General features: G+C 44.4%; 1 protein-coding gene across 3 annotated transcripts in view; it reads left to right on the plus strand.

Annotated features, from left to right (window-relative positions):
* RHBDD1 (rhomboid domain containing 1) overlaps window positions 1-26,675 on the plus strand; it is a 121,009-nt gene that overhangs the window by 78,298 nt on the left and 16,036 nt on the right. The window contains exon 7 of one of the 3 annotated variants that reach the window (XM_047773658.1): window positions 982-1,328. The exons of 1 other annotated variant lie outside the window; for it this stretch is intronic. In XM_047773658.1, coding sequence (XP_047629614.1) covers window positions 982-1,115 — 134 coding nt within the window. In that variant the 3' untranslated portion in view covers window positions 1,116-1,328. Of the gene's footprint in view, window positions 1-981; window positions 1,330-26,675 lie in introns of those variants that run through there. One more of the 3 variants, XM_047773659.1, reaches the window with a different exon arrangement.

Raw genomic sequence — 26,675 nt, forward strand, 5'->3', positions numbered from 1 at the left:
AAAAGATACTAATTTGGCCACTATCCAGCATTTATGTTTATTACACAGATGGGAGTGGTGCTTTTTCCAGCTTTCTGCATCTCCACTGGAAGCTAGAAACATTTCTTATTCTTTACTGGGCTTTAAGTCTAACATCCTAGTATATTTATTTATTAGGGTTTTTTTTTTTTTTAATAAGGAAGATCTTATGAAATAGGTAGAATCTACAGTTGTTTTTTAAACGACTGTAATATTTAGTTCTTTCCCTTTGATTCCCAGTTTTCAGAGTAAGGAGTTAGTGTACCAGTCACCAATAATACTGAGATTCGAAAGGGCCAACTAATAGAAATTCATTTGGTAGAATGCCAGTCCGGCAAGAAACATTCAGCACCAATTAGTTTCAGACCATTCTTTAGTTCAATATATTGGAAGAGTAAGTTAAGGAATCAAGGAACCAACTTTTTAACCTGAGAATTGGCTCTTGTCATATTTCTTAACAGTAGCTGGCCATAATTTTAAGTCCTAAAGCTCATGCCGGGAAAAATAGTAATACCAAAGTAGCCTTTGCAGAAGAAATATCAAAATCCCTGTTATTTCAAGAGGCTTGCACATTTACTACCATTAACAGAAATCTTGTCTTGTTCTGTTGGCAGTCTCAGCTTTTATAAACGAATCCAAGAGGCAGCTGATACCACAATAATAGAAAAATTTTGGACGAGAGCCATCTCTTTCTTTGAGTCAAAAGGCAGATGCCAACTAGGAGCATTAGCTCGTTGCATTTTCCTCTCTCCCCTCCCCCACATCCTTCCATGGATAATTTGTGCTTTTTTTAAAAAAAAAAAGAAAAAGAAAAAAGAAAAAAAACAGCCTGCCACCAAGTTCAGCTGGCTGGGTACAAAGCTCTGTCCTTTTCAACTTCTAGCTGCCAGCCTGGAGCATGTGTAATGGTTAAAACTGGAGATCCTCCCTGACATGTGGAGTAACTTGTGTTTCTTTTCTTAGACTCTTCTGAAAGGCAAATGGCCACAATCACACTTAGGCTGTCTTGTGAAAATCAAGCGGAGTCATCACCCCCTCCCCACCACTCACTGTGCAGTTGGGGTTGCTGGTTAGCCATATGCGAAGCTGTGGTGTGATATACTACAAAGGTCTTGGCTTCAGAATGAAACTGGTTGCTACTTTGTCTCTGCATCTTTACATGTAAATTACCAGGGGAGCCATATTGGAAAAGAGTGTTTGGGTTCTGAATTAATATCTAAAGCATTTGTTATGAAAAGATCATTTGACAGTGCCTGTTGATAACCATATATGTTCATAGGAACAAATCGGGATACATTTTAAGTAAAAAAAAAAAAAAAAAGAATTTTACCGAGTTGTAAAATTTTGCTTTTTACTGAAGCTACAGCAAAGGTATGGAAAGTGATATTTGTCTTGTTTATTATGGTATGGAAGTTTGTGAAAAAAATGGAATGCATTACATACATCCTCTTTTTTAATTTTTTAGTTATTTTTTTATTATGGTTGATTTACAATGTTCTGTCAGTACATTGCTGCTGTACAGCAAAGTGACCCAGTTACACATATACGTACATTCTTTATGCTCTTTTCATCTTTTATGGTGTGGTACAAACAGAAAAAGATGGGAACTTTGGTGGTCGGAGCCTCAGGCCTGGAATATCAAGGAACTGACTTGACTTGAGGTGCGAGTCCCTGAATCCGACCAGACCTTTGTTTTATTCTTATTTTTTATGATAAAAGGGTGGAATTGAGTCCTCTTCCGAGTTTCTTCCTTTTCCGCTATTCTCTGGTGAGGGACTGAGTAGGATGCGCACAGCTAGAAAGAGACGGAGATAATGAGGAATGTCAGGAATATTGGCAATCGTTTGACATGTAGATCTCAGGGCGGATGGATGAACGATCATTCCTGGAAGATGACTCACCCAACTGCCTAAGGCGGATCTAAACGGATAAATACATGCCTTTGATGGTGGCATCTTCTTCAGTTGCCTGATTATACCAGCCTTCACTGGCCCAGTGCAGGCATCATGCAGTTGGTGATTTTCAGCCTGTGTAAATGTTCTCGGCTGGCATGCCTGGCTTTGCAGACGTGTTGCAGGCTTCAACAGAGGGGTACAGCCATTCCATGTGACCACGTAACTTTTTTTTTTTTTTTAAGTAATTTGGTATTTTCCCCCAGGAAAACTTTCTCTGTAATGAAAAAAATGCCATCTGCCGGATTTCCTAGAAGCAATTTCGCTGCAGAAACACTTCCTTTGGTTTACTAGTTCTTCATCCCTACTCTCTATGTCAGAGATACTCATTTCAGTGAATAAAGTTTGGTATTTGAGACTGTACCTAGATGTGAAATGGTGCATTTAAAGAAATAGGAATAGATGCTCTTTCAAACCTGCAAAGCAACATGTGACCAATCCTAGCCAGGAAGAGAAATAATAAAATGAGTGGACCAGAGTTCTGTTCAGATCCCTATTGCGAAGGAGCAAGCTTCTTTTTAGATTCTATACTTAAAAACATTAACAGTAGCTCGATGGATGCAAAAACAATAAATAAAAATAATGATCCATGAATGTAAACGTACCTGAGAAATTGACATTAATAATTCTGTGTGATTTCATTTATACTTTTCCCTCTGCCACCTACCCCCCACAATCACCATTTATTGAGAGGCGCATTTATTCAGCTGCTAATGAGTATGTTTAACAATAAAAGTATGAACAAAACTCTAATGAGTTAATTCCACCCACCCATGTCCCCTCCATCCACACTCCCCCCCGCCCCCCATGGACAATGCTTTGGGGCTACCAAGTCTTAACAGTTTGGGAAATATGACCTTGCACACCCATCATGTTGCTCCAGATCATTAGTCCTTCTGTTCCTCAGCAAACCTCTCTTTGAGCCCCTCGTAAGCATTGAACCTACAGAAGTGAGTAAATCTTGTTCTTTGCTATCAAACCAAAAAAAAAAAATTACTCTTTTTACTGAACCACAGGAAATTTAAGTGACTTACCTCACTTCAGCTAACCAAGATATTAGATTTAGGAAAGAGATATAGTAACTTTTGAAATGAGCTGATCACTTTTCTTAATCATAGTCATCATTTTACACTGGGAAACAGAAGCCCAGAGAAATTAAATGGCTTTGCCCAGGGTCACCTTCTAAGTGATGAACACTGGACAAGAAGGCCAGACCTCTCCGTTCCTAATCGGGATATTTTTTTGCAACACAGCCTCTTCAGAAAAAGCATTGCTAGGCTGTTATGAATTGTCGGTTCCAGAAGAGACCAGCGCGATTCTCCCTGTAGCCCTCCACTTGGTCAGCCAGCATGGCTGAGCTGGAGCTGTGTTCGTCTCCTTGGAGGCGGACCGGTCGTGGTGATCCTCCTGAATTCAGAACCCTGAAGACTCTTTCGTAGGTGAGGCCACCACAGAACAGTCCTGGCTAAATTTATTTATTTTTATTTATGGCATGGCATATGGAAGTTCCCAGGCTAGGGGTCAAATCAGAGCTGTCGCAGCTGGCCACAGCCACAGCCACAGCCACGGCAAATCCGAGCCTCATCTGTGACCTGCACCACAGCTCACGGCAACACGAGCTGGGCCAGGCTGAGTGAGTCCGGGGATCGGATCCGCATCCTCCGGGACACTTGTCAGTTCGTTCCCCCTGAGCCACAATGGGAACTGCAGGCTCAGCTAAATTTAAACGGAGTGTCGCTTATAGGATGACAATGAAATCTCTCTTTTTGTTGTCCTCACAGGATTCGCTGCGTTCTTTTGTTTGGTGGGTTTTGGAGGGTTTTTTGTTTGTTTGTTTTAAACAAAAATTCCTGACGTGAATTAAAAACTGTGAAATAGTTTGTATAAAGTGGGCCCTCCTTCCACAAGAAACCTGCCTCTCAGGTACCCAGTGAGACAGACACCAAAAAACCTGTGTCCCCTGGACAGTCGTAAATAATCTGCTGGGCAATCATTTGTTTCCACCAACAACTATAGCATGTGAGTTTGAGAAGAATTGTTTTCACTGTGGACACATTAGTGACCCTGGAACTGAGGATATTTGCATTGTTCGTTTAAATAGGACTCAATTTTTCTTCGGTGGCTTTCTTTTTAGAAAAGAAAGGACTCATGACAAAAGGGAATACATGTGCTTGCACTAATAAGCACACTTCAAGACCTCAGAATCTCCCGTTGAGCTGTGTGTCCTTATCCTGGCTACTTGTTAACGGGAGCCATTCACGTGAGAATCTTCACTGTCAGCTGCTCAGCCTCTAGGATCTCACTCCGGGTTGCATGCATTCCATCCATTTCGTTTTGTTGTGTTGCTAGTGAGAAAAATCAAGAGTCATATGTTAGTTTCCATTTCTTAGAGAGTCGCAAATAGCTTTCAAAGCGGTCTAGTTTCATCACATGGCAGTCCTCCAAGGACGCAAAACTATTTATAATTCTGTTGTACTTCGTTATGGAGAGCCAGATGTGAGAGTCATGCATACTATGTATTTATATATCTTCATGAATCTCAGTTAGGGACCAGCGCACTTCCTTGTCCCATCTGTGTTATTTAAATCTCCTTTTGTTGTAAGACAGAACCAAAATTGTGCAGTGTTATTAAGATGACTATACAGATTAAGCTGATTAAAATTACGTTGTAATCATCTGCTTTGGAAAAATCGCAAATGGCCTACTCATGCCCCCACTGGAAATAGGTGACATAAATCACGGTCTGGAATAGTACTCAGCCAGTAAAAAGAGAGGCAGGCTCATGGTTAGTCCAGTGAGCAAGATACAGCAGTGTTCTTGCTTTTTGTAAGACCTACTAAATATGCTTTAAGAAAGATAGGAATCGTTAGAAAATGCCAATCACCCACAGTTCTCAGGAATAAGATTATGGTCTCATGCTCTTCTTTTGGCTTCACTCCATTTTCTAAAATGTCTGTACAGTCCCGTAGAGCCTTTATAAACAAGAACTATGAACATCTCTGCGTTGCTAAAAATACACAGTGTTAGCCCTTCTCTCCTTTCATGTTCTTCACAATCCGACCCCATTAAAGGCATCAGGTTTTTTTGTAGAGAAATGGGGAGAAAACTACACCTGACACCTTGACCCCCAGCCTCTGTGGACTACTTGTGGCCATGGGTCAGAGTGATGAGGGAGGTTAGGAAGAGCGGAGCATCCAAACTAGAATGTGTCTACGTCTTGTTTTCACTTTTCCTTTTTGCTCATTGTCCTTCTTCCCCTTCTCATCTCTACTCTGCACCTTCCAGGCTGAAGTTATCCACACACTTTGGGCAAGAAGACCACCTGCTCCTGTCGTTGGTAGCTGTTAACGGTGATTTCTTTTTTAGGGTTCCAGAACACACTGGATCCTTAGGTGGAGGCTGCTTTAGTGCACTGTTTAAGAGCCATGGCATCAGGCATTTCCATTTGACTTTACAGTTGACAAAATTTAAAGCGCATACATTTTATCTTTCAGAACTATTCTGTTTCATCTCAGTGGAAGGTATGTGGTGATTGGAACTCAGAGGTTTGGGTCACCACGGAAAGGGGGCGGGGTCAGGCATGCTTTCTGTGGAACAGCATTTTTGTATTACAAAATACAGTTTTGTGGTACTAGAAAACAATAGGAGTTGTCTCTAGAATCATAGTGTTCAGAATTCCCTACCAGCCAACCCAAACAACCCAAAAGTCAATAGCTTCTAACTTTCAGCTCAGTGAGACTAAAAGGAAACAGTTGGCTTTTGGCTAGAGTGATGCTGAAATAAAATGTAGCTTAGCCCACCGACATCAAGGGAAATAAAGTGTTTAGTTAAGTGTCTTCTAGAAGAACTGACATCTGTATGAAACACCTGCTATCTTCACTGTGACTTTGAATAAACTTCATCTCTGGGGGTTAGCAGAGCCCTTCTTTTGGCACACTGTGCTGTGACAAAGGTTAACTTGAAACCCCAAGTAATTTACCATTGTTTGGAGGTAAAGGATGCTTTTTGGTGAGATGTGGAGGTATGGAGGGAAATGAGCCGCTGTCAGATAACTAACTCAGGCCTTCAAGGCCCATTTTCAGCATAGCTTTGACACTATGACACTTGTCAGGTCATGACAATTTCCTGACTCCTTGGCAGCCTTAAATATTTGCTAATTATAATCATTTTAATGTTTTACATACAGAGAAGCATGGAGACAGTGCTTCCTGGTATGTGGGCGTGGCTATTTTCTGGAATTCTGGATTTCTTTGCATGCTTTGAAGAGGGGATGTGAATAGTCACTGAGCAGTGCCTGTGTCGACGGCTTGTTTCTGTTACGCTTTTGCTCATTATTGCAGGAGCAGGCAGTCCTGCGTATAGGGACAAGGGTGGGTGGAAGGAGAAGGGTACCAAGGAATGCCTTTCTCGGAGAGCCCTTTCAATCAGCTGCCATTTCGGCAGATTGCAATCTAACCAAGAATGATTTCCATTAGCAGGGGCTGTGAAAAAAACCTTGTGGCCCCAGAAACTATTTAATCAGTAACGTGGTTCATCTTATTAGCCTGAGGGGAAAATAACTCACCAGCAAATTCTACTGTATTATAGAAAGGATTGTTTGAAACCAAAATCAAAACATCTGCTGTGTTTTAACTGTGCAAACCTAATGCCTTGTCCCCCCACAGCAGCCGCAGTTGTACAGCTGCTGTGTGCCTGGTATCTCTTAGACTCTGACACCAGACAAGGGGGACATCTTCAGAGTTAATGAGCAATTAGGACGTTCTTTCCTGTCAATTAACTGGCAGAATAATGAGATGAAATGAGCACTGTCCTTAAAAACACCCAGACTTGTATTTTCTAAAAAAAGGGCGTCTTTCTCCACTGTTTTCAGTTACACGAATAGGCGAACTATTTAACATGGAAATAAATTAAAAATCGTACCTATAGCAGACAGAAGAGAGAGGTATACAGATAAGGTACCGTTTACTCAAGACTTCACAGATTTTCCTCTCGTGTGGCTATAAATGACATCATAACATCCACAACCACTGTAATTGTCTTAAAGATTGGCAAAGTATTTAGGGAGTGAGCATCCTTTCTCATACGAATGAAATGTGTAAAAACCAGGTCTGTGGCAATCAGGATATCGATCCTAAATTTGAACTAGTGGGTTCCAGACCACAGGCCATCTAAGGATACTGATTGTCCCCTGAACGTGATGAGAAGTTAGTGAAGGGGTGAACAAAGGAGTGAGAGGAGCAGAGAAAATAAGGAAAAGCCTGAGATGAGAGACTGGCCCATCATAGCTACTAAGATGGTTGTGGCTGCAATGTATTTTTTCAGTTTGTGTATCAAGGTGGCAAGATGAATGGGAATCAGGTTGTGAAAGGCCCAGTATGCTTTTTTTTTTTTTTTTTAATTTTTAAATGACAGTTGATTTACAATGTTCTGGCAATTTCTGCTGTACAGCAAAGTGACCCAGTTATACATATACATTATTTTTCTCATATTATTTTCTATCATGTTCTATCACATGTGATGGGATATAGTTCCCTGTGCTGTACAACAGAACCTCATCTGGTATGTTGTGTTTAAGAGTTTTGTACTTGACCCTGGGGACCTGGGAAACCAGTGAGAGTTTGAAGTGGGAGGGGTGATAAGATCATACCTGAATTGTAAGCTCTCTCTGCTGTGTGTGGCCATTGGGTTGCAGGGAGAGAGATGGAATTTTCAGTGAGGTACAGCACACCAGGCACCATTATAAGTGACGTGTGTGTGTGTGTGTGTGTGTGTGTGTGTGTGTGTGTGTTCACTCAGTCCAACAACAACCAGTGGGGTGAGTATTACTATTTACCCATTTCAGAGAAGAGGAGGCAAACTGAACTAATGATAGGACTGGGATTTGAGCCTAAGGAGTCTTGGTTCCAGAGCCCATGTACCTCATCATTACATCATTTCCCCCTTCATGTTGTATTGATTGATTGATGGGGTCTTCATCGTAAAACTTTAATAATTAATGGTATTCTAAATGCTACTAGTATTTTACTAGCTTAGTGAACTTTTTTTAATATTCATATTCATTCCTATTGGGATGAAATTAGAAATTTTAGTGAGTTAGAGTTTTCTGTAAAATATTCATCAAAAAGTTTCAAATTAAAAGTTTTCCAAATAGAGAGATTATTTAATATCTTCCCAGTCAACTTTAACTTACTGTGGCAACTTCTACCACACATTTCATGGTCGAGTGTCTTCAGGGCCTTCGGGGAATATGAAACACCCAAATGTTTTCCAACCCACGGGTAACACTCAGTTAGCTTTAGATATAATTTTCTTTCCTCCCTCTCTCCCTCCCCTCCTCCCATCCCCTTCTTTCCTCTCCCTCCTTTCTTCTTCCCTCCTTCCCTCCCTTCCTTTCTTCCTACCCTCCTTCCTCTTAATTTTATGGCCTCACCCATGGCATATGGAAGTTCCCAGGCCAGGGACTGAATCCGAGCCACATCTGTGACCCACACCACGGCTGCATCAATGCCAGATCCTTTAGCCCACTACCCTGGGCGAGGGATCAAACCCACATCTCTGCAGTGATCCAAGCCACTACAGTCAGATTCTTAAATCAGTGCACCACAGCAGGAACTCCTGGATGTAATCTTCTAATTCAGTGGGATGATAGAAAAGACAGTATTAAATGAAGGAGAGTGGACTTTTATGAAACACCTTTGGGAGTTCCCATTGTGGCTCAGCAGAAACAAATCAGACTAGTATCCATGAGGATGCGGCATCGATCCCTGGCCTTGCTCAGTGAGTTGGAGATCTGGCACTGCTGTGAGCTATAGTGTAGGTCTCAGATGCGGTTTGGATGACCCCGAGTTGCTGTGGCTGTGGTGCAGGCCAGCAGCTGCAGCTCCGATTCAACCCCTAGCCTAGGAACCTCCACGTGCCGTGTGTGCAGCCCTAGGAAAGCAGAAAGAACCAAAAACCGAAACAAACCGAAACAAAAAAGATCTCTCTCACTGTCATCAAGGAGAATTAAATTTATTTGTAACCACAATGACCTCACTTGATTTCCCAGAAAAAGAGAATCGTCATTGCTGTCTAATGTGTTGTAGTAAATGAATCATGACTGTGGGTGCGTCCAAGACCTGTGAGACAAGAAAGACCAGGCACAGAGTTAACTGAGATTTAAGTAACTAAAGGAGATGTTTCAGAGATTTGGGTGATTCTCAGTCTTGGCTGCCTCTTAGAATCACCTGAGGAGCTTTTAAAAATGATCAGTGCCTCGGCCCCCATATAAATCAGAATCCACAGCCCGTGGGGGCAGGGGTGAGGGCGGGTGCACAGAGTCAGCAGTGGGATCGCTTTATAAGTTCCTGTGGAGTCTTCAGGTCTCAGTGGGGAAGTTCCTTGAGGACCAAGGGGAGAGAGTCCCATTTATCTGGTTGCTCTTAGGAAGCTTTAGCAGAAGGCGGTGGAGTCCTTTTTTTTTTTTTTAATCGAAGGTGCAAATTAGTACCATCCATTTCAGTAGTTACCTAGATTTCTAAATTCTATGTAATTTTTAGAATATATGGAAAACCCATAATGTGCCAGATATGAGCAAGGTAGCCACCCCCTTTTCCCCCAAGTGAAGATAAAAACCAAATTCCCTGCCTTCAGGGAACTTAGTCTAGTGGAAGACAAAGGGAGGAAGGATAGAAGGAAAGAACTAGGAAGGCGTCAATAAGAATAGCTATTATCTGGTGAAACTGTTGCCAATCAAAAAGAAAGGGGATGATGGTTGGGAATATTTAGGAATGGGTTGGACGGATGGATGAATGGATGGAAAGAAGGGTTGGGATGGTGTCTTAATACATTCTCATGACAGGAGATCAGCTTACGTCACATACAAATTCTTACTGGAAATCATGCAGTTAAGAAATTCTCAAATAACATGTTTGTTTTTTATCTTGTTCTCTAGGCTTGTCTTTACTGATCAGGAATGTTAACATAAACATAAAGCAGTGAATTTTAATGGTTATTGCATGTAGATTTTTTTTTTTTTTTAATTATTTTGCCTTTTAGCATGTCTCTTATTACAGAAGAATGAGTTCTTTTTCAGGCCCTTCAATGGTTAGGAAATTTGCAATTCACAAGCACACCAATTAGAGCCCATTATAACCTGATGGCAGGGCTGTGCCATTTGAGGAGAGCTCAGCTGACACTTTCACAAACTGCAAAAAATGTTCTTCTAAGAGCCCTGTGGCAGCGGCATGGCCTTAGAGGAATTACACAGAGTTCTTGTTAATATATTCCTATGGTTATAATGGCTCTGTAAGAGCATTGGAAACGGCCTGGCCCTAACCGCCTTGGCACACTACACCCTAGAAAGAGGGTGTTGGCTAGAGCCACATGGCTTGACCATCCCTGAGCTCGTCTTGGAATCTGCAACATCATACTCCCCATTCGAGTGTGTTTACCATTTATCCAGTTCACCTCTAGTTATAATATGCAGTCGAAAAAATAAACAGGGAGTTCCCATTTCGGCTCAGCCGTAGCCAACCTGACTAGCATCCATGAGGACTTGGGTTCCACCCCCTGCCTCACTCAGTGGGTCAAGGATCCGGCGTTGCCGTGAGCTGTGGTGTAGGTTGCAGACGTGGCTCGGATCTGGCGTGACTGTGGCCATGACGAAGGCCTCCAGCTGCAGCTCCGATTCGACCCCTAGCCTGGGAGCCTCCATAGGCCATGGGTGGGGCCCTAAAAATAAAGGAAAAACTCAAAATGGATTTTAACCAGACTTAATTTAAAATGGTCTTCCTGGTGGTTTTTTTAGGGCGGTTATCAGGCAAGGCCAGCCAGAACAAGCTTTACCTGTCAAGAATTGAATGACTGTTTTTCAGTGTCTGTAAAGGGGGCGGGAGCAGGAAAAGGTAGGAAGACTGTAGAATCTTCCCCGGCCTCGTTTTCACGCCCTGGCTCCGTGGGGGCTTCGCAGCCAGTCCGGCCCCATTTGGGATCCCAGCTGTCTCGTCGTCACCAGTGAACAAGGTAATTAGGGGATTTATGGGGATGCTGCGGCAGGGAGCTAAACCTCCTGGAAGGCCTGTGGTGACACCGCTAGGGACCGGATGAGGGCACCCGCCCTGAGAAGGCGCTCGAGGCAGTTCCTCTTCATCCTGTCTCCACTTTCCCTGAGGTTGCTCCCTACAGTCTCTCCTTGGCCATTCATTTCAATCCACCGCGGAGATTTCTCCAAAAAGATAATCACCGTAAGAATGTTTCAGCACTAATATTTAGCAAGCCCCTTTTATGTACCAGGCACAGCAAGCACATTGCCTGCATTTTAAAAATTTTACCTTTCACCTGACCTCCTGAGGTAGAGCACCCCGGGGCTTAGAAAGTCATTGTCATGGAGGAGTTCCTGTTTGACTCAGGGGTAATGAACCCAACTAGTATCCATGAGAATACAGGTTTGATCCCTGGCCTTCTTGCTCAATGGGTTAAGAATCCAGCCTTGCTGTGAGCTGTGGTGTAGGTCACAGACGCAGCTTGGGTCTGGCTGTGGCCGGCAGCTGCAGTTCTGATTCGACCCCTAGCCTGGGAACTTCCATGTGCCACAGTGTGACTCTGGAAAAATAAATAAATAAAAGTAATAGTAATGGGCCTGGATTCAGACCTCGACTCTGACTGCAAAGCACTGCGTCTTGCTCCGAGGATCTCATTCTGGGAGCTCGAAATGCTGTTTCCGCTCCTGTCCACAGTGGTGATCATGAAAAGAGGAACACCGGCACATCCCTGTGCCTGGCACTGCTCTGAGCCCTGTCGGTGGATCTAAGGCTCACTGCAACTCTCCACCAGTTCTGTTGCTGTCCCTGGTTTTCAGATGAAGAAACCAAGGCACAAGGAGCTGAGTAACGGGTCTGCTTGCCCAAGGTCACATAGAGTTAAAACTGGGTCTCAACCTCTGGTTCTTAATCCCCATCCGTCCTTCCCCTTTTACTTCAGCGGTTCTGAAAACTTGCTTCATACCAGGTCTCAGACTAATCAAAGAAGAGACAGGAACTCCCTCCTGTTCACTTCAACCACCCTGGCTACTCTTTCTACTTTTCCAGTAACTCGTGGAATTCTTTCCTGCTCCTTGCTGCAGTCCTTCTAAAGTAGTGATATATTAGATGTTTCTTCTAAAGGCCAAACCAAGACTAATGCCTAAGCACAGAAGAACAAATAGCAAATTCATTAACTAGGAATCTATTTACAGTCAATCCCCAAGGCTCATTGTGCAGTCAGTGCTTCTGCATCACTTAGAGTTGCTAATAAATGAAAGTCTTTCCATCTTTCCAAGTGTCTTGATGTTTACCAGTCTCATATTTTGCCATAGGAAGCGGCTTCAACAAGCATATTCATGTGTTGACAGTTCTAATTAATACAAGTAATTAGTCCTGACAGTAGAACTGTGAAAAGAAGACCCATTCATAAATTTGCTAATTATGTCACTCGGCTCAGAATTTAATCACAGTCTAGTCTTTCATCATTTCTCTATATGGGCAAAAAGGCCATCTGACTAAATTCTTCCGACTTTCACATTAACTCCTGGTAAAGGAATTTTGTCAAATTATCTTTGGAACTTAATATTTCACTCTGCAGGAACTGGTGAAGAACAGAGCCCTTTCTGTGGAGCAATCAGGGGAGAATGGGAAAGCCAGGCCAGGAAGAAAGGAGGCGGGAGGGAGGGAGGAAGAAGTGCATCCATGCGCTTTCGTACTATCTCCGCCTGCGAGGCTTTGGGTAACACAGTTTGATGCTTTTCTGAAAACTAAGGTCGTTTTATTTCAGCTGTTGGTATGTTTATGATACAGCAAATTTGAAGACAGTTTGTCACTTGGATCCAAAGTGGAGTCCCCCTCTATTTAAATAGCCGTCATTTTTACGTCATTTTACTGTTTGTTCTACAGCACCGCTGACATTTGGGGGTGGGTAATTCCCTTTGGGGTTGGGTGGGTCTGCCCTGTGCATTGTGGGATGTTCAGTCGCATCTGGCTCCAGCCCCTAGATGCCAGTGCACCCTTCCTTCCAGTTGTGACAGCCAAAAATGTCTCCAGACATTGCCAGGTGTCCCCTAGGGTGGTTAAGAACCACCACACCAGAGGGTAAGTTTAGATAAAAGAGAATCAGGTGAAACTTGTGGATAGGACACCAATAAAGCACATCACTTGAACGTGGTTCTAGAGTACGAAATCCAGGTTTGGGATGATAGTCCTTGAATTTCAGTACCTCCTTCTTACCTTTTCAATGCCAAGGTTCTCTTTGATAGGAAGCAGGGAGGCGCTTGATAGTAGGGTGGCTGTATCGAAAACTCCTTTGCTTCTTGTGTTAGGCACACTGGGCTCCAGACATCCGAGTCAGGTTCTCAGTTGCAGGGGTGCATTTTTTTCCCTTTCCAGTTAATTCTTCCCTTCTTGTCTACTTGCCTCCATTCACTGCTTAGATTTCCTGTCCTTTGTTTCAGTTCACTCTCTTACAAATAACCTTCCATGTCCTTGCCGCTAAGTCCTTCATCCACCTACATGGAAAAATCCACAGACGTGCACAGCAAAGGAAACCCTAAACAACACAAAAAGACAACCCACAGAATGGCAGAAAATCTTTGCAAGTGAATCGACTGACAAGGGATTAATCTCCAAAATTTATAAACAACTTCTGCAGCTCCATACCAAAAAAACAAACAACCCCATCAAAAAATGGGCGGAAGATCTAAACAGACAGTTCTCCAAAAAAGACATACGGATGGCCGAGAAACACATGAAAAGATGTTCAACATCACTCATTATTAGAGAGATGCAAATCAAAACCACGATGAGGTACCACCTTACACCAGCCAGAATGGCCATCATCCAAAAGTCTACTAACAGTAAGTGCTGGAGAGGGTGTGGAGAAAAAGGAACCCTCGTACACTGTTGGTGGGATTGTAAATGGGTGCAACCACTGTGGAAAGCAGTATGGAGATTCCTCAGAAAACTAAACATAGAACTACCATTTGATCCAGCAGTCCCACTCCTGGGCATCTACCCAGAGAAAACCATGACTCGCAAAGACACATGTACTCCAGTGTTCATTGCAGCACTATTTACAATAGCCAAGACATGGAAACAACCTAAATGTCCATCGTCAGAGGAGCGGATCAAGAAGATGTGGTACATATACACAATGGAATATTACTCAGCCATTAAAAAGAACAAAATACCAGCACTTTTTGCAACATGGATGGACCTAGAAACTATCATGCTAAGTGAAGTCAGCCAAACAATGAGACCCCGACATCTAATGCTTTCACTGACATGTGGAATCTGAAAAAAGGACAGACTGAACTTCTTTGCAGAACAGATGCTGAATCACAGACATTGAAAAACTTATGGTCTCCGGAGGAGACAGTTTGGGGGGTAGGGGGATGTGCTTGGGCTGTGGGATGGAAATCCTGTGAAATCAGATTGTTATGATCATTATACAACTACAGATGTGATAAATTCATTTGAGTAATTAAAAAACAAACAAAAAATCCACAGACTTGGGTGAGCCCAGCCACTAGGCGCCTTGAACCCAACATCTGGCAGCTGAGCCAAATTGAAGACTATGACCCAACGGTGGAGCAGCCCGAGCCTTTGGTCAATAATGTCAGCCTCTCACTTGTCCTCAACTTGGTAAAGAAAGCAGGGCCCACCTGCAGATAACGCCCTCCATGTCCCATCAGGAAAACTTCAGACGCAGCTGATCCACCCCTATACTTGACTCCTCGCTCCTGACACTGGGTGGGGGGCCTCCTTCCTCTTATCAAAAGCTAACCCTTCACCCAGCTTCACTTCTCAGGAAAATCCTGAGTTGTTGCTGATTATCCTTCTCTCTCTCTCTCTCTCCTGTCTTCAGCCTTTAAGTCTCCACTAGGTCCTTCCTACCAACCTTTAAACCTCCACTCGTCTCTCTCCTGCCTCATCCCCAAAGAGAGCGCGACCCCAGTCACACGGCCGCTTTTCATGGACGGCTTTTCCTTTCCGTTTACATTTTCCAAAGAACTGCTTATCGTCTTCATCAACTCTGAACCTTTCCTACCCTTCTTCAGTCAAGCTGCTGCCCCCTCCTCTAGTGAAACCGTTCCCCAGTGACCCCAATGTTGCTAAGGCCTAGAGTCCCTTTTCTTTCCCAGATATGCTTAGCATAACTCTTCACTCCTTGAAACCCTACCCGTTCCCTCCCTCTTTTCCCTGATGCCCACCCTCCTGGTTTTCCCACTCCTGCTCGGCCCTGACCTCTTTCCTCGGTCTCCTTGGCAGGCTCACCCTCCTCTACCTTGGAATATCAGTTTTCCTAATGACTTAATTTCTTCTCATATTTATATTTCAAATTTATCTTCTCAGCCCAGATCTCTTGCTGAAATGATATATAAATGGACCGAAGGACATCTCAAATGCAGCATGTACAAACCTGAATTTGTAATAACTTTTCCAGCTCCCCAACTTGGTCCTTGTCAAGTGTTAACTCTCAGATGTTGTCATTAACCAGGTGGTTTTGATGCGAACTCAAAATTTGTCTCAAATCCCCACTGAGCTCCTGTTATTATTTATGGCTGGATGGTAGGAGGTGAGAACGAGAAGCAGAAGGCCAGATCACATGGAGCCTTTTAGGCCAGTCGAGGGGCTCCCGTTTTTCTCTGAGTGATATGGGAGCCATTAGAGGGTTTTGAGCAGAGGAGTATCATAATTTAACTCAATTTTTAAAAGGATCACTAGGGCTGAGGATAGTCTGTGGGGCAGCATAGTGGGTTAAATGCTGACCCCCAAAAGATATGTTCACCCAGAGCCTCAGAATGTGACTGTATTTGGAGTAAGAGTCTTGGCAGGTGTAATTAAAGTAACACTGTCATGATCATCCTGGGAGTTCCCATTGTGGCTCCGCGGGTTAAGAACCCAACATAGTCTCCATGAAGGTGAGGATGCCGGTTCGATCCCTGGCCTCGCTCAGTGGTTAAGGATCTGGTGTTGCCACAAGCTGTGGTGTAGGTAGAAGATGCGGCTCAGATCTGGTGTTGCCTTGGCTCTGACGTAGGCCGGCAGTCGCAGCTCTGATTCATCCCATAGCCTGGAAACTTCCACATGCCCCCGGTACAGCCGTAAAATATATATATATATATATATATATATATATATCTTCCTGATTAGGGTGGGTCCCAAACCCAATGACAGGTGTCCTGATGAGAGGCAGAAAAGAAGACAGGCACAGAGGAACTGGCCATGGGAAGACAGAGGCAGAGGGTAGCAGCAGGAAGACCAGCTAGGAGCCTGTTGCAAGACTCCAGGCAAAGGAGGGCCTCAAGTCCCAGCTGGGTGGCAGTTCTGGAGGAGGTGCCCAGAGGTCAGCTTCCGGACGCGTTGAAAGCAGAGCACGAAGGATTCTTTGACTGGGTGGTGGTGATTGGGAGAGAAAGAGAAGTGAAGGGGAAGTAAGGTTTGGGGCTGAGGGCCCCGGCCTGTCTCCATTACCCTGGACGTGCAGAAGGGGCAGGTTGGCAGGGGGAAGAGGAGTTCAGTCCCGGACCTGGAGGGAGTGACAGGCTTAGGAGAGCTCCACGGGGGATGGAGTAGGGGGTTCAGGTGTGTGGCCAGATGACAGGAACAGTCTGGAGGTACATTTAGAAGTTGTCAGCATTGAATGAAGGGCGTTTAACGTCACGAAACCGGAAGGACTCTCCAAGGAAGTGAGTGTGGTTGGGGAAGAAGATCAAGGCCTAAGCACCAGGGCCTCCACCAGTAAGAGGTTGGAGGGAAAAGGAGGTACCCGCAGACGAGAGCGGAAGGGGGAACCAGTGAAGCAGCGTGGGAAGCCTGAGAAAGCGAGCAGGTGGTCCTGGAAGCCAAGTTCAGAATCTCTCTGGGAGGAAAGAGTATTTATTTGTGCCAGGTGACCTGTGAACTTAGCCCTGCAGAAGTTAGCCCTTGACCAGAGCCGTTTCAGGATGTGAACGGCCTGTTCCAGTTTTTGTTCCTTGTCCTACTGTAGTTAAAACTGAAGCCCTGAGCTTCTAGAGGCTTCAGGTTTCTTAATCACCACCCCTACCCCTGTTAAAGAGTAAAAAGAAGGACCGTGATGACTCACATAGGCTGCATTACTACTGCTGGGCTTCCCCGCCGTAGCTGACATTCAGTGAGTAAATAAATCCCTGATGCTGCTCGTCCTCAACTCCAGAGAACTGCCCATGTTGAGAAGCAGCCTAATCCCAAAGCAACATTTGCCCTTGATTTGGGCCATCTGGCCTTGTCCCTTTTCAGTGCAAGGCTAGTAACGGAAACTATTTTCCCTGCCTATCGTTCCCCTCCTATGTTGGAGGGTTTCTCCCAGGTCCTGCCCAGCAGCTCTAGAGCCTCACAGAACTTTCGGCAGTGATGGACATGGTCTTTATCTTCAGTGTCCACCATGAGCCGCTGGCCTCATGTGCTGAGCACTTGGAATGTGGTTGGTGCAGCTGAGGAACTGAATTTTCAGTTTTACTTGATTTATTTACAGAGCCATGCGTCCTGGGTGAGAGCCAGCAGTCTGTTTCAACAAGCTCTGCAGGTGATTCTCTTACAAACTAAACAGAATGGTTTCCTGTGTTGAGAACGGGGCCCCACCCTGGATTTCCTGATTTAGTGGGTCTGGGATGAGGTATGATGATTTTGATTTTTTTTTTTCCTTTTTTTAATTAACAAGTTCCCAGATGATGCTCTGCTGCTGGTCTGGGAACCTCCTTGGAAGCTGATGTAGAAAAAGGATCACCTCTTTGTGAGGTGGCCCCAGGCCCCAGGAGTGAATTCTGTAAATACCGTGTGACACGTATTTTGAGTCAGACTATCCCAAATGTTTACCCTGTGAACATCATCAGCATCTTTCTAGCTGTTTCCTCATGATCCAGTAACAAAAAGTGCCTGACTCCTTGTGGGTTGTGGTAACTAAACCTAAATTAGGGCAGGCCTGATTCGGGAAGGGTGGGCTAGAACTCTGAGACACGGGCTGGAGCTTCAGTACATAGGTGGGGTTTCTTCTTTTTCAAGGAAACCTCAGCTTTACTCTTAGGGCTTTTCAGTTAATTGAATCAGGCACACCCACATTAAGATATTCTCCCTTGAAGTCAGCTGATTAGGGACTACCACATCTACCACATACCTTTGAATGTGCAACAGGGTAACAAGCACTGTAGCCTAGCCCAGGTGGCATATAAAAAAGACCATCCCGCTTTGAGAATGAGTGTTCAAGGATCATGTCTCAACAGCTGGGATATGTTCTAGTCCCTGAAGGACGGGAGAGTCTGGCCAGTGGGGATAAAGGGACCGTTCTAGACAATATGCCTATTAAAAGTTATCAGGACAACCATAAAAGATGCCGAGACAGGAAAGTACAATTGGCATGTGTAGAATGGCTAGTTGTTGCCATCCGACCTTTCTCTGAACCTCAGTTTCCTTGTCTAAAAATAAATGGGTTGAATACATGTCCTGACTGTCCCCCAGAATGGAATGAGATGACGTTTGAGGGTGCGTTTTGGAAACAGTGAACACTATGAATGCTAAGGTATTTTATAGTAATATTGGTGGTGGGAATATTCATGTGTGAAGTTTGTGTGGTGAAAAACCAAAAAAGGCTAGGCAGGTAATTGTTGGAGGTTTTGCCTAAAATGTGTTGTGTTGGTTTTTTTGTTTTGGTTTTGGTTTTGGTTACATCCGCCTCATGCAAAAATTCCTGGGCCAGGGGTCAAATCCGTGCCACAGCAGTGATAACACCAGGTCCTGAACCCACAGTGCCACCAGGGAACTCCCTCAAATGTACATCTTTAATGGGGGGGGGGGGTGAGTAGCATTCTCTTGAAGTTAGTTCCAAATGGATTAATAGGAAATAAAAATGTTCCAATACGTGCCGTGATTCATACCTGATTGTTGCAAAGATGTGGTAGCCATTCTCTCTGAGCCTAAGATGGCTCAACATTTTTTACAGAAGTAGACCTTAGACCTCTGTTTTTGATGCTTGACATATTAGGGGTGAAGGAGAGTCATTTATTATGAAATTTTTGAATGCTTTGCCTAAATAGGGAAAGAGAGTTAAATTCTTTCCAAGAAAGTTGTTCCAGATTTCTTAGGCAATGGCCATTGTAGCCAATTGACTTGGTCATCAAAGAAAGAGCCAGAGAAGGAACACTAAAGTGAGTGCCATTTGACAGACTCCTTTTTTTTCTTTCCCCCCCCCCCCAGAGCTCTGCTCTACAAACCAAGCTAATTTTGCCAAGCAAGTTTCCCTTTAGCGTTTAAAGCCCTTTGCGTCTTGAAGGAAATTTAATCCATGTGTTCCTGAGTCACTTATGCCCGAGTCATTAAAATGTTATTTTGTAAATGTGATTTCATGTTTGAAGTCATTGTAAAGTATTTTAAAGTAGACGTTCATTCTTCATAAGGCTAAATTTCTCTTGGTTTGTTTTCTTGTTTTACTTAAACACATTGTGTGTCATCCTAACACACATCCTGAGGAGAGACACAAAGGGAATTTTGAAGCCAGAAGCAGAGTCTGGTCTGACACATTTGAAGCAGCCAGTTTCTATTTGCAGTTGTTTATAACTGTGATCCTTCTTCAGTTTATTATGTTGTATCCTGGGCTGCTTTTAGCCTGCTGGTGTCCTGCCCCTGCCCTCTCCCACCTGCTCCCTACAAGGGTACCTGTGAGGAAGAAGAGGGAAAAAGGAAAAGGACCAATAATAGAAGCAATTTGCCTCCTAGGATGTAGGGCTCTGTTATGTCATGTGATCTTTTCTTTCCAAAACTGACTTCATTCTCCCCTTTTACCTACTTAACATGCCAGCGGGGAAGTTAAGGTGAAATGCCTACAAAGGAGAGAAGTAAAATGGAATTTAGGAGCAGTCTACATTTTCTCATTCTTAGGCCAAATGGGGGGTGGTGTCTGCTGAGGGCTGAGCCAATTGAAAAATGGGTTCATTTATACCAAAATAAGGTGGGTTTTTTTTAACCTCTTTTTCTTTAGAGTCTCATGAAACGGACCAAATTTTATCTGCAGCTGAAGCATCTTGGTTTATGTGTGTCTGTCCATCAGAAACATCTGTGGGCTGCAGAAGGGAACCAAAGCAGCCTTATGTATTTTTATTTTGTTTTCTTTTTAGGGCTGAACACACGGCATATGGAGGTTTTCAGGCTAGGGGTGGAATGGGAGCTGTAGCCACAGCAACGCTGGATCCTTAACCCACTGAGCAAGGCCAGGGATCAAACCTGCAGCCTCATGGATTCTAGTCAGGTTCCTTAACCACTGAGCCACGATGGAAGCGCCAAAGCAGCCTTATTTTTAGCATGTGGTAGAGGTTTTTCTCTGTCCTGAGCACAGGTTCCCATTTAGGCAGCATGTGCCGCATCTGACATGGTAAGAGCCGTTGACTGCCCAGAGGAGCAAAGATGTAAGGGTTAAAAGTTTGACTTCTCTTCTCTCTAAGCTTATGGAATACTTCCCTGTTTTGGTTTGTTGTTGTTTTGCTTTGTTGTTATTTGGTCTTCAAAACTGCCCCCAAAAGCCCTGGTTTCTGGTTTTGACTGGTTGTTTTCTCATGAGGAAAATGAAGCTCAGAGAGGTAACTTCCTTAGATATTTATTTCCCAAGGTGATTGTGGCTACCGGCTGGTGGCTCTGTCTACACTACACCGTAAACTCCAGGAGAGCAGAGACACTCTGTCCTTCCCGTGGGGATGTTTGAGGACCTGTGTGGCTTTTACTTTTGGAAGCTCCATCCCCCTACCCTGTATTATTTCAAATATGGTAAAACATGAGACATCCATGGTATGTAAATATATATTTAAGTGAATGACTATAAATATATATATCATATGTAGCAGCTGAGACAAAAATGATCGGTATGGTACATTTCATAGGCATTTAATTAAACATAACTTTTCAGTTTTATAGTTTCTGTTTCACTTAGGGAACCAATTAATTGTGCGGTCTCAGACATTTTCACAGGTTTAGTCCTTGAGCCTTGTTCCTACAGAGGAGAAAGCCATCCGCCTACTCTCTTATGTCCCCAACACCACAGAGTCCCCCCAGGAAAGTGCTTAATAAGTATGTGTGGGACAAATGACCAACTAGTGAGAGGAGTGAATGCCTGAACAGATGAGTGAATAGTGAGAGGTAACGTCTGGTATCAAAGCCCATTTAAGCTCTTGATGGCTTATTTCTTTTACGTGGTCATCACGTGGTCCCCCATCCCACGTATTCAGAATGTTGTCCTTGGAGGTCTCCTTGTGGCTCAATGGTAAGGAACCTGACTAGTATCCATGAGAACGTGGGTTTGATCCCTGGCCTCACTTAATGGGTTAAGGATCTGGCAGTGTAGGTCAAAGATGCAGCTCGGATCCCGAGTTGCAGTGGCTGTGGCTGTGGCCAGCAGCTGCTGCTCCGATTCAACCCCTAGCCTGGGAACTTCCATATGCTGCAGGTGCAGCCCTAAAAAGACCGGAAAAAAAAAAAAAAAAAGAGTGGTCCTTGTCTTTCTCTAATGCTCGAGAAAGAACAGACTACAAGTTATTTGATTTTTGGTAGCTCTTATGAAGGGGTTGCCACTTTAGGGTGATAGTTAACTCTTTTCTCTGTTTAATTGTAGAGTTTATTTCCTTTGTCTTGCAAGTGACTATTAATAATATTCAAACCCTCTAATAAGTTTCTTGACAAAACCAAAGAAGTTGGTTTTTGGTTTTTTCTGTTTTTGTTCTTATTCTTGCCTGCATTGTTTTTTGGGGGTTGTTTTGTTTAACATTCTGAGGGTTGGCTCATATTTCTCATGTGACATCTGTGTTTTCATGAGCCATGACTTTTCCAAATCTATCTTCACAGTCTCTCTTCACAGTTCTAGGATTTAATAGCAGGTGACCCATTGAACAGAAAGCTAGAGAGAGCCCCTTTCTTACGAAATGACCAAGGGACTGCAGAAGAGGGGAGAGAGAGAAAGATTATTATGTAAAGGGAAGAGCCTTCCTTCCCTTCTTCAGCCCTGATCTCAGCCCTAGAAGAGTGGATCCTCACTTTCCTTAGGTAAAGGGACACCAGGAGCAATTGCTTCTCTCAGCTTATCTGGACCCCCAGGCTTCTAGAGGCTGTGATAGATCTCATTTGATGGCTCCAGGACCCCTTGATGATGGGCTGAGTTTATGGGTCGATGCAGGAGTTGGATATGGTGGACATTACTCTCCATCCATGAAAACTGTTTGGGATTCAGTCACTCCACCAGTACTCACTGGCCACTTGCCCTGGGAATACCACCGTGACAGGGCAGACTCGTCCCGGAGCAGAGACACTCCATCGGGCCCACACTGGAGGTGTATTTGAAATGGCTGTGGTTTTTATTTTTATGTTTTTGGTTGGATTTGGTTGTGTGTTCAAGTGACCTTGTGCATTCAAAAGCCTGAAGCTGTCTGTTTATAAACTAAAGTTAGGAGAAGAATGCCTGTAACATAAAAATTGGGGATGTAAAGCTTCAGTTTCTCCACTGCTATATTTTTTTTTTTTCCTGTATTTCTTTTGAAATCTCTTGGTGTACCTGGACCTCAGAATAGAGAGATGAAGAACCCTTCTTGAGTTTGTGTTATTCCTCTGGCAATGGGCTTCTTCACGGGCTTCTGACCTGGACCTCCAGCCTGGGCACTCTTGTTCATTTTTAGCATTTCCTTTTTCGTGTGTGTGTGTGTGTGTGTGTGTGTGTGTGTGTGTGTGTTTGAGTGCCTTTAAATGATCTTTCTCTAAACTCATTTAGACCATTTAATTTGTGGCAGGAATCCCAAAGTATATCCTCCCCAGAGAAAGAACAAGATTTGCCTGGCATCAATTTAAGAAATAATTACTCAGGAAATTTGTGTGAGATGTTCCTTTGCACTGGGGATGCTGGTGACCATGAAGTGGGTGCCGAAGGGTGGGGGGACCTCAAGCCTTGTTATCTTAACAAGTTGGGAAGGTGGTATTTTCATATTCCCTTTGCTGCTCAGCTTCCTCATGCTTTGTCATGTACCCAAAACTACCCGCCTTCAAAGATTGGTAATTCTTTATTTAAAGCAAAGCTCCATCGCCTTGGGAGTGTTTCTGAAAATAGCTCCTAGATATGACCTCTCACTCTCCCTGCCCAGCCCCTTTCAGCAAGGATGTTTCCAATATTTTATATCTGTTTCCTTTTCTAAAAAGAAGGTAAATCTGGGAGTTCCCGTTGTGGCGCAGCAGAAACAAATCTGACCAGGAACCATGAGTTGCGGGTTCGACCCCTGGCCTTGCTCAGTGGGTTAAGGATCCAGCATTCTGAGCTGGAGCTGTGGTGTAGGTGGCAGACACGGCTCGGATCCCGCGTTGCCGTGGCTGTGGTGTAGGCCAGCAGCTGTAGCTCTGATTCGCCCCCTAGCCTGGGAACTTCCATAGCTGCAGGTGCGGCCATTAAAAAAAAAAAAAAAAAAAAAGGCAAAAAAGAAATAAATACAAAGAAGGTAAATTTAACTGAAAATAAGCAAGGCGAAAAGTGCTAGAGATGGTCATCCTTGGAAAGGCCAGGCCTTTTCTTCTCACTGCTATTACTGTCTTTTAAAGAGTGTTAACCAGAGAAGAGCTTAACCTGCTCCATTCCCTGACAAAATCACAGCTGATCACATCTCCTCGGCAGCATGTCCATGTACCTTAGAGCAGCTCTAGGACCAGTAAACAGGAGTATTCCGACCTAAGATTGTAATCCTGACCATGTACCCACCTAGCTGCCCACCCCGAGAGCCCCCTTTTGTCCCCATGGGCTAGTTGGAGCAGAATGGCTTTCTCGCCCACCGCAGACTTGAGGGTCCAAGGCGAGGAGGGCCCTGATGCCTCGAAGCCTTTCCACGGTGTTGATAGATGGCCAGTGTGTTTCTCATCCAGGATGCCTTTTATGTGGCACTGGGTGTGACGGTTTAATTGTTAGGATTCTGACCTTCCTGTGCCGAACGCTCAAAGTTCTAAGCACACTTTGCTGTCAGTGTAGGCCTTTAATTTTGTTTTGAAATTAGCTGGGCATTTGCTCGCTCTTGAACCCAGAGGGAGGAGAAGTCATCCGAGGGACCCAGAATTCTTTGTTGGAAGGTTCACTGCCTACCAGCCGCACGTTCAAAGACAAGCCACAGCTGTACCAGTCTGCTTATGTGCTGCCTGAGCATGTCCGACAGTTCCCTTTGGCCACCTGAGCATCAGGGTGACCCTGTGGCTTGAAGCCTTGCCGGAGCAGGTGCACTGCTGATGCTCTGAACTCCTGGGCCTGTTGGCAGAGCGGTAACTGTCTGGTCCCACGGCTTGATCTCATTTGGAGCCGGGATGCAGTGTGGACAGGAGCAGGAATGAAGGCCCTGAGTCTTTGGCACCAGGGACACAGTGAAAGTGTAACAGCACGGTCTGCTCTGTGTCCTCAAGGTAAATCCAAGTGCGGTTTCAGGTGGCACCTGCTCAGGTGCAGAGCGACTGTCCATCGTGCTGGGGGCCTCAGCCTGCACTGTGCGGTCATCTGGATGCTGCAGCCATTCCCCAAACTCCACTAGACAGAAAGACCGAGGATGCCCGGTGCACAGCAAGATTCGCTTCCGTTGCTTTAGCTTCCACCTTAGCTCCTCCAGAACCGTCCTTTCCCTGGGGGGAAGTGAAAAGAAACCAATCTGAATTCAGGTATCAGGTCTCTGTCTTGTTGTGGGTGGAGGGGTTGGGAGTGGTCACCTGGGGCCTTGGGCGGTGCTTCTAGACCTGCAGGAAGTCCTGTGACCAGTCCTGCCATTTGGAGCAAGGACTTCTGGCGTGGGCTGAGCACAATGCAGTTCTTGTGAAATTTTTTTTTTTGCACTTGGTGCATATATAAAACTTGCACTTGATTTATTCTACCCCCTCTGCCCTTTAAAGAGGCATCATCTTTTGCTACGAGGCCCCAAGCCAACAGGGCAGTGCTAAGAGGCCATGTGTTTGGTATAAGACATAGATTCTTAGTGCTGCAACAAGACCGGCCTGACACATTAGACTCAGAAAACAAGCCACCACTCTCCTGAGGCACCTATCTTCAAGGAAAAGGGACCTTTGGGGTCATTTTGTTCTGTGCCTTTGTTTTCAAAATGACATTGAGGCCCAGCAAGGCAGAACTTGCATCTCTGGTTTCAGCTCGTTTTGTTTTGTATTCAAGACGGTCTTGCCTTCATGGCTGCCTCCTCTTTTTTCTCTGTAAACATTAATATGAAATATATTTGCTTTGCTTTTAGCCTTACTGCCCCCTGTGTGTCCAAAATAGCCGCTGGAATTCATGAGAATGTTATGTCCTCAGATGTTTATAATCCGAAAGAATCCCTTATGGTTGTTGTTGTTGTTTTTTTTTTTTTTTAATACTAAAACTACTTTTATGTTGGAAAGGCAAGCCAAGTTCACAATGCAGCAATTACAATGTGATGCATTATGTATAATTTGTAGTGCGCCCCAGGAGCAATGGTAAACCATGAAATGCCGTCCGGGCCCCACAGCATAATTAGCAGGATCAAACGCTGCCCAGAGAGAAACACAATAGTTGTTGTCCCAGGTCAATAAAAGTAAGGAGAAGTTACAATAAAAGCAGTACACCCCCAATTATATAAAAAGCAGCCCCTATATCAGACTGCAAATATGTCAAGAACCTTCACTGCTAATTGAGGAAACCTTTTGAGGTTGAACCGCTCATAAATTCGCGCTGGGAATGCCCCATTGTTCTGAGGTTATAAGTCTTGTCTTTGAAATGTAGCCCTTGTACTTTTATATTACATTCCTCCAAGAGCACCACTGTAGACATGAAGGGTTTGCATTTTAGCATAAATTTGAACAATGTGGTTTGAAAAGAGCTCGCCACATCAAAGGGAGGCTGTTTGGACATGTTTTATAAATTCTTCTTTCTATAGTATTTAAAGCTACAAATGACTCATGGAAGTATGTTCCATTTAGATCCAATCCGCCGTCTTGGGTAGCGTCCTCGCTGGGGCTTTGACTGCCCTTGTTTTTTCTTCCCTAAGAGTGTCTCTGTTGGAAAACAAGTCTAAGCCTTTGGTCAAGTCCATTGCCCTTAATCTACAAGCTTCAGGTCCATGGAGACAATTCTGGAAACATTGTTATACGTGATCTAAATAGCAACAAATCTCGTGCCTGAATTTTCATGGTTTTTTTGTTTTGTTTTGTTTTGTTTTGTTTGGTCTTTTGCCTTTCTAGGGCCCCACCCGCACATATGGAGGTTCCCGGGCTAGGGGTCCAATCCAAGCTACAGCTGCTGGCCTATGCCAGAGCCACAGCAATGCCAGATCTGAGCCCCATCTGCGACCTACGCCACAGCTCATGGCAATGCCGGATCCTTAACCCACTGAGCGAGGCCGGGTATTGAACCTGCATCCTCATGGTTCCTAGTCAGATTCGTTTCTGCTGCACCAAGACAGTAACTCCTTTTTTTAAAAAAATTCAAAATCCCCCCCCACCGTATTAACTTGCAATTTTTTCCTTTTCCCATGTAGCAGTTACAGGTCCCCATCCCACCCCCACCCCACACGTACCCTTATTGCCTCCTATTTTTTAAAAAAGGGCCACTCACTTGTTTGTGTTTTTTTTGCTGAGCCCCTGGCTAAGAAGAGGAAAGGTGGGGGTGGGAAGGGATGTGGGCGTGGTTTCCAGAGCCAGAGGAGGGGGTGTGGGCGTGGTCTCCAGC

The sequence above is a fragment of the Phacochoerus africanus genome, chromosome 3, assembly GCF_016906955.1.
Source record: "Phacochoerus africanus isolate WHEZ1 chromosome 3, ROS_Pafr_v1, whole genome shotgun sequence".
Lineage (NCBI taxonomy): Eukaryota > Metazoa > Chordata > Mammalia > Artiodactyla > Suidae > Phacochoerus > Phacochoerus africanus.